The sequence below is a fragment of the Macaca mulatta genome, chromosome 1 (assembly GCF_049350105.2).
Source record: "Macaca mulatta isolate MMU2019108-1 chromosome 1, T2T-MMU8v2.0, whole genome shotgun sequence".
Taxonomy (NCBI): Eukaryota; Metazoa; Chordata; class Mammalia; order Primates; family Cercopithecidae; genus Macaca; species Macaca mulatta.
In genome coordinates, this window is record NC_133406.1 from 175,998,712 (window position 1) to 176,012,668 (window position 13,957).

Consider the following 13,957-nt stretch of genomic DNA (forward strand, 5'->3'; position numbering starts at 1 on the left):
GACCTCGTGATCCACCGACCTCGCCCTTCCAAAGTGCTGCGATTACAGGCGTGAGCCACAGAGCCCGGCCTTCGAGGACCCGTTCTTTACCAGGTACTACGTTAAGAACTTTCAACACAATCATATATTGCTTATTTATTATTACAACAACCCTATGCAGTAGATTTAACTATTTTTCATTTCACAGATAAAACTGCAGTCTAAAGAGATTAAGTAATTTGCCGTAAGCCACACGACTAGCAAATGCAGACAGCAGCTAAGGACCACTAGACGACAGCCTGTGTTCTCTCAAGTGTGGTCTAGAAAACATTTGGAAGAGAATCACCCTGGCCAAAATGAAGATTCCTGAACCCCTCCTAAGAGGATATGAATAAGAATCTGAGAGCAATGCCTGGAAATCTGCATTTTAAAGCCATTTCCCAAGGAATCCTTAGCACATCAGAATATGAGGCCCACTGTCCCTAAACCACATGGTTCTACATGGAAATTTTGCAGGTGACAAGAGAAACAAAAGATAGTAGGTGGGAAAGGCTGCTCAAGACCTGGCTTTTTTTTTTTTTCTTTTTTTTGAGACGGAGTCTCGCTCTGTTGCCCAGGCCGGAGTGCAGCGGCCAGATCTCAGCTCACTGCAAGCTCTGCCTCCCGGGTTTACGCCATTCTCCTGCCTCAGCCTCCCGAGTAGCTGGGACTACAGGCGCCCACCACCGCGCCCGGCTAGTTTTTTGTACTTTTTAGTAGAGACTTCATCTTTTTAGTAGAGGTTTCATCATGTTAGCCAGGATGGTCTCTTATCTCCTGACCTCGTGATCCGCCCGTCTCGGCCTCCCAAAGTGCAGGGATTACAGGCTTGAGCCACCGTGCCCGGCCTTTTTTTTTTCTTTAGACAGAGTCTTTCTCTGTTACCAGGCTGGAGTGCAGCGGCGCAATCTCAGCTCACTGCAACCTCTGCTTTCTGGGTTCAGGTGATTCTCCTGCCTCAACCACGCCCAGCTAATTTTTATATTTTTAGTAGAGACAGGGTTTCACCACGTGGGCCAGGTCTTGATCTCTTGACCTCGTGATTTGCCCACCTCGGCCTCCCAAAGTGTTGGGATTACAGGCGTAAGCCACCGTGCCCAGCCAAGACATGGTCTCTTAAACACAAGAGAAGATGGCCACTTTGAATACTGAGGGCAATGGGCCTGAAGATGTCATGGAAGAAAAGCAATGTGTTAATAGGCGGAGAGATACAATACGGCTAGAAAACAGTGCTGCACTCAGACTAGCGGACAGATTGAACAGCAGAAGGGGAAAAATGGAGTAGTAGCTTGAATTTGCCAATTTCTAAACCCTTTTACATTCTGTCATTCAATAGCAGCACAATCCATTTTAATGAGTGTTTACTGTACATTAAGGCTAATCCTCACAACAACACTGCAAAGTAGATAATGCTTATCTCCATTTTTCAGCTAAGGAAGCTGAGGTGGAGAAAGTGGCAGAAGAGGCTTCAGGTGGTGATTCTGTAGGAAAATGTGATATTCACAGATCGGTAGCACAGAAGAATCTAGGTCAGTGCTTTGGCTTCCTGCAGCTTAAACCAATGAGATAAGTTAAAACCTTAGATAATCCTAGAATATGAAGAACTGAAAAGAAAAGGTGGGGCGGGGAGATGCTGTATAAAATCCTCTGCAAGACCATGCCAGTGGAGAAGAGGTTTAGAAACAAGCAGTTAGCTGGAGAGACAGATGAAGAGAAAGGAACCTCGTAACACGCCCTAAATACCAACATCAGGTAGAGAAAGAGCTGCCTGGTTGCCTTTTCCCATAGCCTTCATCCAAGCACACTGTTATGATTCTTCTTCTTCTTTTTAAAGCAGCATACACTTAGAGGGATCTTTGATCTGAAAGGAAAATCTTGAAATACTACCTACCGTTCATGAGGGCATAGGTGAGAATCATTACGGAGTTGTTTAGAAAGCTATTTTCTTCATTGATGACTCGGAGAGTTGCTTTTTTATCTTCTTCCGAAGAGTCCTTTGATGTAATGCCAGCTGACAGGTAAATGATGACCATGTCTGTATCTAAGTAAAAACACATCAATTGAATGCTCTATTTGGATTCTGGCTAAAGGCAGCAGTTCAGTTTCCTGTTCATGTCCTTGGACTTCCCCACCTCGAGGACCTGCCTAGCCCATGGTTCCTAGTTCCTCCCATTTGATGCTGTGGCTTTCATCCTCCCGCTTCTGCCTTTCTTCCATCCCACCTTTCTGAACAATGAGGCCACATTTATGCAGCATCGGGTAAGGATGTTCCACATATATTTACCAGATAAAAGGAGGTGATTTCCTTTAGGCACCCATGGTTATAGTAATTTAAGCCAATCCAAATGGAAATCTCTCCTGCCTTCCGAAACAGATGATGCAGAACGGGACTTATCCTTTCCTCTGTGATGCAGGAACACCACCATGAATGCTTGTTTCTTGAGGATCAGGCTTTAAAATGATGATTCTTTCAGGGCTCTTCAGGCACATAATGTTATTCGCTCCTGTACTAAATATCTCTAGGTAATTTTCATTGAAAAATCTCATCAGTAGAGCAGTGAAACATGGACTTAGAAGCCAGTTGACTGTGTTCAAAGCCCAGCTCTGCTACTTACAAGCTGCATCTGGGTAATTGAGGCAAATTTCTCAACGTTTCTACACCTAATTTTCTTTGTCTATAAAATGGGAGTAATGACAGGACTGACTTAATAGTGTTGCTGTGAAGAATAATTGGTTATTTTAAGTAAAGACTATCAGCAAAAAGGTGATGACAAAAAGAAGGTAAAAGAGAAAAAAAAGAAACTACAACATACACACAAAATGAAAACAAAAACCATGCCATTGGATTGAAGTAGCAGCCCTGAGTTAGAATTGAAATTATTTTCCAAACAGGGCTGAGAGGTAGAATAACTGAGAGTTAGGTTGGCCCAGTAGAACTTCTGTCAAGTGGATTGACTGAAAAAAACAAAGGTGATAAATTTCCTACAATTAGAGATAAATAAGCAGAGGCTCAATGACCACAATAAAAAGAGGGAAGTCAGAGAGCTGGACTTTTATATCCTCTTTCTAATCTGCAATTCTTTGATTTAACATATATGTATATGTGTTAAATATATATGTTAAATATGTGTGTGTGTGTGTGTATGTGTGTGCTTATGTGTGTGTGTGTGTATGTATGTATATATATCTGTATTAAGACTGAGTCTTGTTCTGTCACCCAGGCTGGAGTGCAGTGGCATGATCTCAGCTTACTGCAACCTCCCCCTCCAGGGTTCAAGCGATGCTCATGCCTCAGACTACTGAGCAGTTGGGATTACAGGCACGTGCCACTATGCCCAGCTAATTTTTTGTATTTTTAGTAGAGATGGGGTTTCACCACGTTGGCCAGGCTGGTCTTGAACTCCTGACCTCAAGTGATCTACCCGCCTCTGCCTCCCAAAGTGCTGGGATTACAGGCGTGAGCCACCATGCATGGCCTCAATATATATTTTTAGGACATTCTACATATTTTTTACTGAGAAATAAAAATCTATGTAATATGTTATATACTTATTTCTTCAGGTTTTGGTTATTGTTTTTAGTTGAGGTTGCTCTAAAGTGACTGTGGCAGGCAACCTCAAACTTGGTCCCTTAGTGATTCCATGTCCTCCACATTCATTCACCTCCTGGGGTAGTTGCCTTCCTTGAGTGTGGCTGGATTTAGTGAGTCACTTATAATGACTAGAATGCAGCAGAGTGAAGGAACATCAAGACCAAGACTAGGTTACAAAAAGACTGTGGCTTCTGCAACGGGGGGGCTTTCTCACTCTGAAGAAAGCCAGCTGGCAGGTTGTAAACAGTCCTATGGAGAGGCAAGGAACAGAGGCCCTTTGAACTGAAAATCCTGCCAGCACAAGTGTGAGTGAGCTTGGAAGCAGCTATTTCCCCAGTAGAACTTTGAGATGACCGTAGCTTTGGTCAATAGGTTGACTGCAATCTCAAGAAACTTGTAGGGCTGGAGGCACCCAGCTATGCCGTGCCCAGATTCCTGATGTACAGAAACTATGAGACAATAAAGATGTATTAAGCTACAGAATGTTGGAATAATTTGTTACACAGGAATAGTTAATGAATACGGTTACCCTTTAAAAAATTATCCTAATGGTGAAGACACAAAGCTTGAATTTCCTTCAGTTTACACATTCCCATTTTAGACTTAAGTATTCTTTATTATGCAGAATTGAACAGTTAACTTATAATGTATGAATGTCATAGATAACTGAACTTGACTCTAAGAAATAAATGCATTCAAAGTTCCTCTTATTTACTCCTAATACTTAATACCAATTTTGATACTTGAACATTCTCTAGTGAACATTAACTGCACATTTAAATTTCACTATTTAGTTATCAGAGATTAGGAAGTAAATGCTGATGCAAAAAGAAAATCTACACATTTCAGGAAGATTCTTGTCTTAAATTAGATGTCAACAAACCAGATGTCAATATTTTTTCAAAGTTGTATATACAGTTCAGTAAATTATTTTATAAGGACCCTAAACAGTTCATTTAAACTTCAGACTGAAAAACACAAAAACAAAAATTGCTTGAGTCCCTAGTTGGGGGAAACATATAGATATAGATATAGATATAGATATAGCATGAGGAGGATCTATGGTATGACACAAACCATCTGCTCATCGCAAAAGTACATGTGATAAATTCCTGAACACATTTAGGCTGACCTAAAAGAGAACCCTAGTGTCTGTTTTCTCACTTAGCCTTATGATTCTGCATAAAACACACTGTCATTTAGAGCTGTTTCTAGGGCAAAGGTCCATGTTTGGAAAGCCAGAAGGCTTGTAGCCCTTGAGCTCCTTTGGTAGCCAAGCACATTTTCTTTCCATTCCAACAATAAGACACACTCTGTAAGTATCCCTGCTGGCTCTGCCCAACCCCTGACTCCATTCCCACCTTATCCTCAAGAACAATTGAGTTATTTTTCCATTCTTATCAGATCTGTCAAATTTGGTTTGATTTGTATTTTTAATGCATTGGGATATTCCCTTTTTAGTCACCCAGTTAGAGCAATTTTAGGGGAGAGTAATTATAGGGACTTGGGGTAGAGCAGAGATGCAGCATGTAACTGGAAGAAAATGTAATAGCTCTCCATTTGGTGAGTCTCTCTATAAGCCACCAGGCATGTCTTGGGGTCAACATCAAAAGGGGAAGAGCAACTCAAATTTGGGCTTTGCCCATACCATTAGGTCTCCACTCTTAACCATCTTTAATTGAGGTTCATTATGATTCTCAACTAATCAGCACCAAAACAAATTCAGAACAAACAACTCCAAGATGTTAATGCTGTCAGTTAAAGATCTACCATGAGACTGAAGAAAGGGTCAGAACTGGACAAAAGTTTTAGACTTTCTGGTTGGTACAAGGCAAATTAGTGTCAACCAACAATGATTTATGACATGTAGTTTATTTTTATATGGATACCAATGTGGGCATACTGAAGTGTACTTTCATGTACAGACTAACCCTTGCAACGATCGTCAAGAGTAGGTCTTATTTATTTGAATAACCTCACAGGTGGCAACCAAAACAGGACCAGATATACGGTAGACATTAAATAATTGTCTGTAGAGTGAAGAGAAATAGTGATGTATAGAGTTTACAATAGAATAAACTTCTAGGAAGTGTATACAGACCCCTCGCTATACTGTTGCCTAGGCCATGGCCATCTTCGGGCCTGAGGTCAACTTAGGACATCTAGGGTATCTAATCTAGTTTAGCTGGAGCTAGAAGTCTTATACGAAACTGAGTATCATAATAATCACAGCAAATATACATTGGATATTTATGATGGAATCCTGGATATTATCATCCCTCCATTTACAGATTAGGAATCCAGGTCTGGAGAAAATAAAACAATATAGACAAATTCACAAGGTTAGAAAAATTTCAGAGCAGAACACTGGTTGAAATCCATAACCTGCATAACTCCTGGGCTATATAGCCTGAGAGTACCCTGGGACCGCTCCTTAACAAACTGGACAACGCTCATTCCTGAAGTCTTTTCTTCATACAAACTAATCTAGATTATTTTTTCTCTAAACTGTCAGTAAAAGCTATAAACTAGAGGCCACTGAGCCTTAGATACATCTTACTACTTGGCCTAAAAAGGGCTCCTTTGAGTATTTAGAAAACTGTGCCTTCAAAATTTGTCCAAGTCTCTAATGGTCAATCTTCTTGCCATGTTTTTGTTTGCCAACATTAAGAAAAACAAACACAGAAAAATCCAGAGGAGAAATGCCTCCCATCAAACCAGCCTCCTGCTCACATGCAGTGCAGGAATGTCTGTGAGAAGAGATTTAATGAGGTCTTTATTCACAGCTTTAAAGCTGGAACAAATGTCAACATTTGAAAATCAAGGGATTTCACATGAAAATCCAGATTTCTGGCATCTCTTAAAACAGAAGATCTGGCAGCACTGGGCAGACATTCCTGCTCAATGGACTGAACAGAGGAGCAGCTGCCCTCTGGATGGTGCATGCTCCGTGTGACCATGTTCTCCAACTCATCCTCATTACCTTCCCCCAGCTCACATGTGCTGCCTGGCCACTGTGGGCATCTGAGTTTGCGACTGCTAGTCTAACATTTCTCTCCATTATTTGAAAAGTGTAATAATCGAAACTAGACTTTAAAGATGGTTTGATGACAGAATTCAGTAGAAAGAACACTTCTAGTGAGGAACGCTGACGGGTGGGTGGCGTTGACAAACAGGCCAATCTGCCTTGAGTACTTGAGTTCAGCCTTGTTAACTGACCTTACTGAACCAAGGGCAACTTTACACTCAGCCACCCCATAATATTGGTTTGTGGATAGCTGATGCTTGCCAAAGCTGGTAGGCCAAATTCTAAGATGATCTAAATGAGCAACATCCTGTATACTGAATGTGTGCATCACCTGTAACTTGCTTCTAAGAAGAAGACTATGGCAAGTAATGAGCCATTACTCCTGTGATTGTGCTACGTATCCTTGCAAAGATGGATGGATGTTTGCCAAGGTCCCTGATAAACTCACTTTGAGTTAATCACAAGCGAGAGTAATCTGATTAAATCAAGAGGGATAGTGGGGCTGATTTACTCAGACGAGCTTGTTACAGGAGGGTCCAAGCCTTCTCTGAAGCCAGGGATTTGAAGAGATGCTCTTCCATTGGCCTTGAAGAAGTAAATGAAATGAGTCTCATAGTTGCAAGGAAATGAATTCTGCCAACAAACATGGGAGCTCATGTTTGTTGAACCTTAGCATGAATGAACCTTAGCATGAACCTTAGGACTCTGAATGTACAGTAGTCCTGCTAATACTTTGATGGTAACCTCGTGAGACCCTAAACAGAGGACTCAGCTAAGCTGTACCCGGACTCCTGACCCACAAAAACTGTGAGATAACAAATGTATATTGCGTCAAACTGCTAAGTTTGTGGCAATTTGTTATGCGGAAACATAAAACTAACACACCATGTACCATCATTAGTTATAATTACAGTAGCTTCCTTCTTTTGAGGATCCATTATGTGCTAGGCACTATGCTTTGCATTAATCAGTGCTTAGCTTAAACACAGACACAATGACGCGTTTGGAAATGTATTCTTTAAATTTATCTCAATAGGATACATTAATGTTTTCAAACAAAGAAAAAAAACCGTAAACAGATTTTTTTTTTTTTGAGATGGAGTCTTGCTTCGTCACCAGGCTGGAGCGCAGTGGCACGATCTTGGCTCACTGCAACCTCTGCCTCCCGGGTTCAAGAAATTCTCCTGCCTCAGCTTCCCAAGTATCTGGGATTACAGGCGCGTGGCACCACGTCCAGCTAATTTTTGTAGTTTTAGTAGAGACGGGGTTTTACCATGTTGGTCAGGCTGGTCTCGATCTCGTGACCTCGTGATCCGCCTGCCTTGGCCTCCCAAAGTGCTGGGATTACAGGCATAAGCCACCGCACCTGGCCTATAAACAGATTTTTTTTAAATAAAAGGAAAAATGAAATAGATTCCTTTAAGTAGTTCCAAAGCATGAGCTCCATTTCAAATATCTTTTCCCATACTTTAGCATGCATCCTAATTCCAGATTTTCTTTAATATATACAAATTAAATTAGAGGCCAGGCGTGGTGGCTCACGCTTCTAATTCCAGCACTTTGGGAAGCTGAGGTGGGGGGATCACAAGGTCAGGAGTTCAAGATCGGCCTGACCAACATGGTGAAACCCTGTCTCTACTTAAAATACAAAAATTAGCCAGGCATGGTGGCGCATGCCTATAATCCTAGCTACTTAGGAGGCTGAGGCCGGAGAACCGCTCAAACCCGAGAGGTGGAGGTTGCAGTGAGCTGTGATTGCTCCATTGTACTCCAGCCTGGGTGACAGAGTGAGACTCCATCTCAAAAAAAAAAAAAAAAAAAAAAAAAAAAAATTGAATTAGAGTGCTTTTATACATCTGAAAGACTGTGCTCATCTAAATGACAGCTGGTTAGAAGAAGGAAGGATCAAGGCAAGAATTCCTGCTGCCCGCTTCACGTCCACGTGTGCACAAGCAGACATTCACTCTAAGTCAAAGAGGAAGCAAAGCTGACAATTAGCATTAGAAAGGATGTGGAGATTCCCTTAGGACATAAGTGCAGACATGATCTAAATAAAGGGGCAGGAAGAGAAGGCTCAGAGAGTCAAGAAATTGTACAGACTGACCATCTTTGATTGGGAAAGATGAGAAAAATCCAGTTAACATCCTAGTATTTGATGATGATGAAGACAACACATGACAATTTTAACCCAAATGAATTTTTTTTTTTTCTTTTGAGACAGAGTCTCACTCTGTCGCCCAGGCTAGAGTGCAGTGGCATGATCTCAGCTCACTGCAACCTCTGCCTCCTGCGTTCAAGTGATTCTCCTGCCTCAGCCTCCCGAGCAGCTGGGACTATAGGCAATCGCCACCACGCCTGCCTAATTGTTTTGTACTTTTAGTAGAGATGCGGTTTCACCATATTGGCCAGGCTGGTCTCGAACTCCTGATCTTGTGATCTGCCTGCCTTGACCTCCCAAAGTGCTGGGATTATAGGCATGAGACACCGCACCTCACCCCCAATCAATTTTTTTTTTAAATCCCTCTACGCTGGGCACAGTGGCTCATGCTTGTAATTCCAGCACTTCGGGAGGCAAAGGCAGGTGTATTGCTTGAGCTCAAGAGTTTGAGATCAGACAGGTCTCAGTTAGTGAAACCCTTTCCTTACCAAAAATACAAAAATTAGCTGGGTGTGGCGGCGTACGCCTGTGGTCCCAGCTACTTGGGAGGCTGAGGTATAAAGATTGCTGGAGCCCAGGAAGTCAAAGCTGGAGTGAACCATGATCACGCCACTGCATTCCAGCTTGGACAGAGCAAGACCCTGTCTCAAGGTAAATAAATAAATAAATAAATAAATAAATAAATAATAAAATCTCTCTAAACATCATTGTGTGATCAATTTACAATATATTCCTATTGCCATCTTTATCTATTATGCTTGTAAGTCCTCTGAGAGAACGCACTCACTTGCTTGGAACTTTGTGTTATTGTTTGTGCTTCGAATCAGCTGAAATGCCTTTTGGAATCCCACTGCGTGCTGGGTAGGACTGTCTGAAGACTTCACGTTGCTAACAAAGGTGGACATTTTCCTTTTTGTCTCACTGGTAGCTGGAGACAAGAAGGTCTTATAGCACTGGTCTAGTGAGCAAGTCCGGACGGTATCTGCCACAGTTAACACAGAAATCTGCAGGAAAGAAAAAAAACAAAAACCAAAACCAAACCTGTTATCCTACCACTTAAAGATTTATTTGTTTGTGTAACAGAAGAGCCCAAGGAACGAGAAGGCCTACAGAACAGATTCTGAGAGTTTCAAAATAAATCCCTGGAGCCATCAATCTATCAAATTTGAAAAGGATCCATAAGGACTGGTAAAGTGGGGAAACCCCTAGAGTTTGGTTTTTGTTCCAAGATGAAGGAGTAGTACTGTGTTCATATATAACATTAAACACACACACAAACTATTTTATGCAGAGAAAAGTCATAGCAAGAATGAACTATCCTGGTTTTCAACCTGGAGGTGAGGGTGAGGGTAAGAGAGTACGGTGTGTGTGTTTTAAGCCACTAAGTTAGTGAGCAAAACCGCTGGAGTTGGCAAAGTCAAAATGATGAAGCAGAAGATGTCCACACGCAATAGATTATCATTAGCTGTACCCACACCTCTCTCCAAGGTGTCCCAGAGATTAGTCAGCCACTAGTAGCTTTCCCTTCTCCCTGACTTCCCAACAATCTTGCGATAAAGTTCAGCCATCCACCAGCATCTACATCCCCCACCCCTCTCCTCCTCAGCATAACCTCCAGTGTGAAAGTCATGGCTAATTAGAAACCTTACCATGAGCCATAAAGAAGTATAAGACTAAGGTTGGTGGTAGTTACAAAAGAGATTTTTGGATTGGTGGCTGCTTCCTCAAATATTAGAATAATACTCTTTTCCCAAAGTCCTTTTAAAGATGGATTTAAAAAAATATACAGATGGTCCCTGACATACAATGGTTTGACTTTACGATGGTACGAAAGCGATAGGCAGGCAGTGAAGCTGTACTTTCAATTTTGGATCTTTTCCCAGGCTCCTGATACTCTCTCATGGTGCTGGACAATGGCAGGGAGCCACAGCTCCCAGTAAGCCATGCAATCACAAAGGAGAACCGCTGATACAGTATTCTGCAGTATACTACTGTATTCAACAAACTACATGAGATAGCCAATACTTTATTATGTTATAAAATAGGCTTTGTGTTAGATGATTTTCCATAACTGAGGGCTAACCTAAGTGTTCTGACAATGTTTAAGGTAGGCTAGCCCAAGATATGATGTAGCTCAGGTGTATTAAATGCAATTTCAACTTATGATAGATTTATCAGGATGTAACCCCATTGTAAGTCAAGGAGGATCTGTTATATCACAAAACAATAAAGTACTTTAAAAAAGGCATTCAAGGAGAACCTCATGCCATTGGGGTCACAGGGGTCACGGTCACCTTGTCATGTTCATCGATGGCACTGAGGATGACCTGAGCAGCGTCCTTGGCAATCTGAAGCTGAGTGTCTGTGACCGAAGCCCCGTGGTCCAGAATCACGACTATGTGCTTTGACTGCGGCCGGACTGTAGAGACGTAGATGGGTCTGCAGGGAGAAGAAGCTCTCTGGGGTCAGTCTTGGTTTAGGTAAAGGGCCTCAACACAGCTGTGAATATTACAGTGCACGGGCATGTTGGTCTCTGTGTTCTCCCAGAGATGGCACAAGGATGGAGAGATCCACATGGAAGGAGAAACCATACTGGTGCATTGAAAATAATACCTAAGGCAATAATACCTAAGACAACAAGACAACAAGGTGTGTCTGTGGAACAGGTATGGATAATTTATGCCTTTAAAGATCAAAGCAGACAAGAGAAGCTTTTCAGCAGCAAACTCTTTTGGAGGCTGGCTTTTTCAGCATCACTAACATCCTGCTTTTCTCTCTCTCTCTTTTTTTTTTTCTCAGAGAAAAGCAGGATGTTAGTGCTCTTTAACTCAATGCATTCTGCACAGCTCAAAACTTCTAGTAGTTAAAATCCTCATTTAAAATATGCACAACCTCTGCTTGGTATTGCCTGGTGTACCTGTTTTGCTAAAGGGTGTGGATGTGGCGGCCCCTTGGGCTGAGAGATCAGTCAAGGAGAAAAAGGTCCCCTCACCAGGGCTGGATTATCCTCTGCAGACTTGCAGAGTGGGGCTTGGCTAGAAGTGAGGCAGGCTATAACCCATGAGCATGCTGAGCAGCTTTGAATGGCAGGTTTGGTTCCTCTCTTCTCATACAAAGGCTCCTGCTAAGAGGCCCCTTTCCTTTCTGGACTGAAACAATTCACATAGGTCAGCCACCAAAAGGCCCCTTATCTGAGCATTTAAAACTGTGCCATCAAAATTTGTCCAAGTCTGTGATAGCCACTCTTCTTGCCAGGTTTTTGTTTGCCAACATTGAAAAAAAGGGGGTTGGGGGCAGCCACAAAGGAGAAATGCCTCCCATCAAAGCAGCCTTCTGCCAATGTGCAGTGCAGGAAGGTTTGTGAGAAGAGGTTTAATGAGGTCTCTATTCACAGTTTTAAAGCTGGAACAAATTAGAAGGAGTTTAAGAAAGCAAATCAGCCTCAAGAGAATTCTCTCCTTTACTGACACCCCTAAAACACTAGATTTTCCTGTGAAATGTTAGATGCCAGCTGAATCACAAAAGCCTGGGCACAAATTAAGAAATGTAGGCAAAGTACCAAAAAAACTCAAAATCTGGCCAAATTTACACTAGTTGTTCTCAAGCCCAAAGTCCTGCAGTAATTACTAAAGTACCACTCTATTTTCACTAGTCGATACGATTGAGCCACTAGGGAAATGGAATAAAAAGAATCCAGAAGAGGTAGCTACAGAAATGAAACAGAGAACAGAAAAGAAGGAAAATCTGATCATCTCAACACTGACAAGTAGGTCAAATATTTAACTTTTTAGATTCTCCAAGCTAGGTGGGTGGATTTTCTTTAAAATGACACACTTCCTTTGTTCAAATTTAATTCACATAAATGAAACTTGGGATATGTGTTGGCATCGTCACATTAAGTTGTTAAAAGCTGCTTTAGTGGGATATATAAATAGTGATGTTAAATGCACAAACTGGGGGGACGTCCTCATAGAATGACTGGTATCCACCAGTTCCTTTCTTGTGTTGCTATGTCCTGAAATCCATTCCATACTTGCAATGAATGTAGAGAACTTGGAAAGGCATCATAGGAAAGTAGTTAGGACAAGAGATGCGAATCGCAGTCTATGAGGAGAGAAATGTGGATTATTTAGCCAAGGGAAAAGAGGTTCAAGGGCTAATTAGTGCAGATTTAGGGTGGAGACACATGAAAACTTTCCAAATTGCCTTGTGTTGGTGAATGCTGATTTTGACAAAGTTTCGCTTTCCTTTTTAAACTTTCCTTCACGGGTGCTTCGTTCAAATCAGCAAGCCACCTAGCCTATCTCTTCTTAGAAGCAAATGAGAATTAGATGGCTCATGGTGGCCTTTGTTCTCGCGAGAAGCCATAGTCATGGCTTCTGGTCCAGTCTCCAAGACACTCAAGTCTTCACCAGAATGTATGGGGAGGGTAAGGAAGAAACTAAACACAAAATAAAAATATCTTAGGATGGCTGGGCACGGTGGGTCATGCCTGTAATCCCAGCACTTTGGGAGGCTAAGGTGGACGGATCACCTGAGGTCAGGAGTTCGAGACCAGCCTGGCCAACTTGGCGAAACCTCATCTCTACTAAAAATACAAAAATTGGTCAGGCTTGGTGGTGGGTGCCTGTAATCCCAGCTACTTGGGAGGCTGAGGCAGGAGAATTGCTTGAACCCAGGAGGCAGAGGTTGCAGTGAGCCAAGATCGTGCCATTGCATTCCAGCCTGGGCAACAAGAGCAAAACTCCTTCTCAGGAAAAAAAAAAAAAATCTTAGGAAAAGCACAGATGAAGTATTTTCCTCGGGGAAAAATTCTGGATACAATTTAAAGTGAAGATGAAGGGAAGCTAAAGTAATTGTGTAGACTCCAGAAAATGGTGTGAAAAGTGGGTGCCCTGCACTACAGCTTCAGATGTTCTGGCATCAAACATTTGACACGGCAAACAGGAAACTGCCAGGATTAAATAGGAAAGTGTACTTGCTTCGGGGGGTTCTATAATTAATGAGTCTTGTCATACAAATTATCTCACCATTATTGCCCTTCTGGCTACATGGTAGAATCTCAAGTCATGTCTGTGAGTGAGAAAAGCAAGATGTTAGTGATTTTTAATCCAATGCTTTCTGCTCACCTCAAAACTTCTAGTAGTTAAAATCTGCATGT

The 13,957-nt window shown here is 42.0% G+C and overlaps 1 protein-coding gene across 4 annotated transcripts in view; it reads right to left on the minus strand.

Annotated features, from left to right (window-relative positions):
• Window positions 1-13,957, minus strand: part of CACHD1 (cache domain containing 1) — a 226,820-nt gene that overhangs the window by 49,908 nt on the left and 162,955 nt on the right. For all 4 annotated transcript variants that reach the window (XM_028832884.2, XM_015141703.3, XM_077954745.1 and 1 more), the window contains 3 exons: window positions 11,091-11,235; window positions 9,584-9,800; window positions 1,910-2,059 (listed from right to left, as the gene is read on the minus strand). In XM_028832884.2, the coding sequence (XP_028688717.1) occupies window positions 1,910-2,059; window positions 9,584-9,800; window positions 11,091-11,235 (512 nt within the window). The remainder of the gene's footprint in view (window positions 1-1,909; window positions 2,060-9,583; window positions 9,801-11,090; window positions 11,236-13,957) is intronic.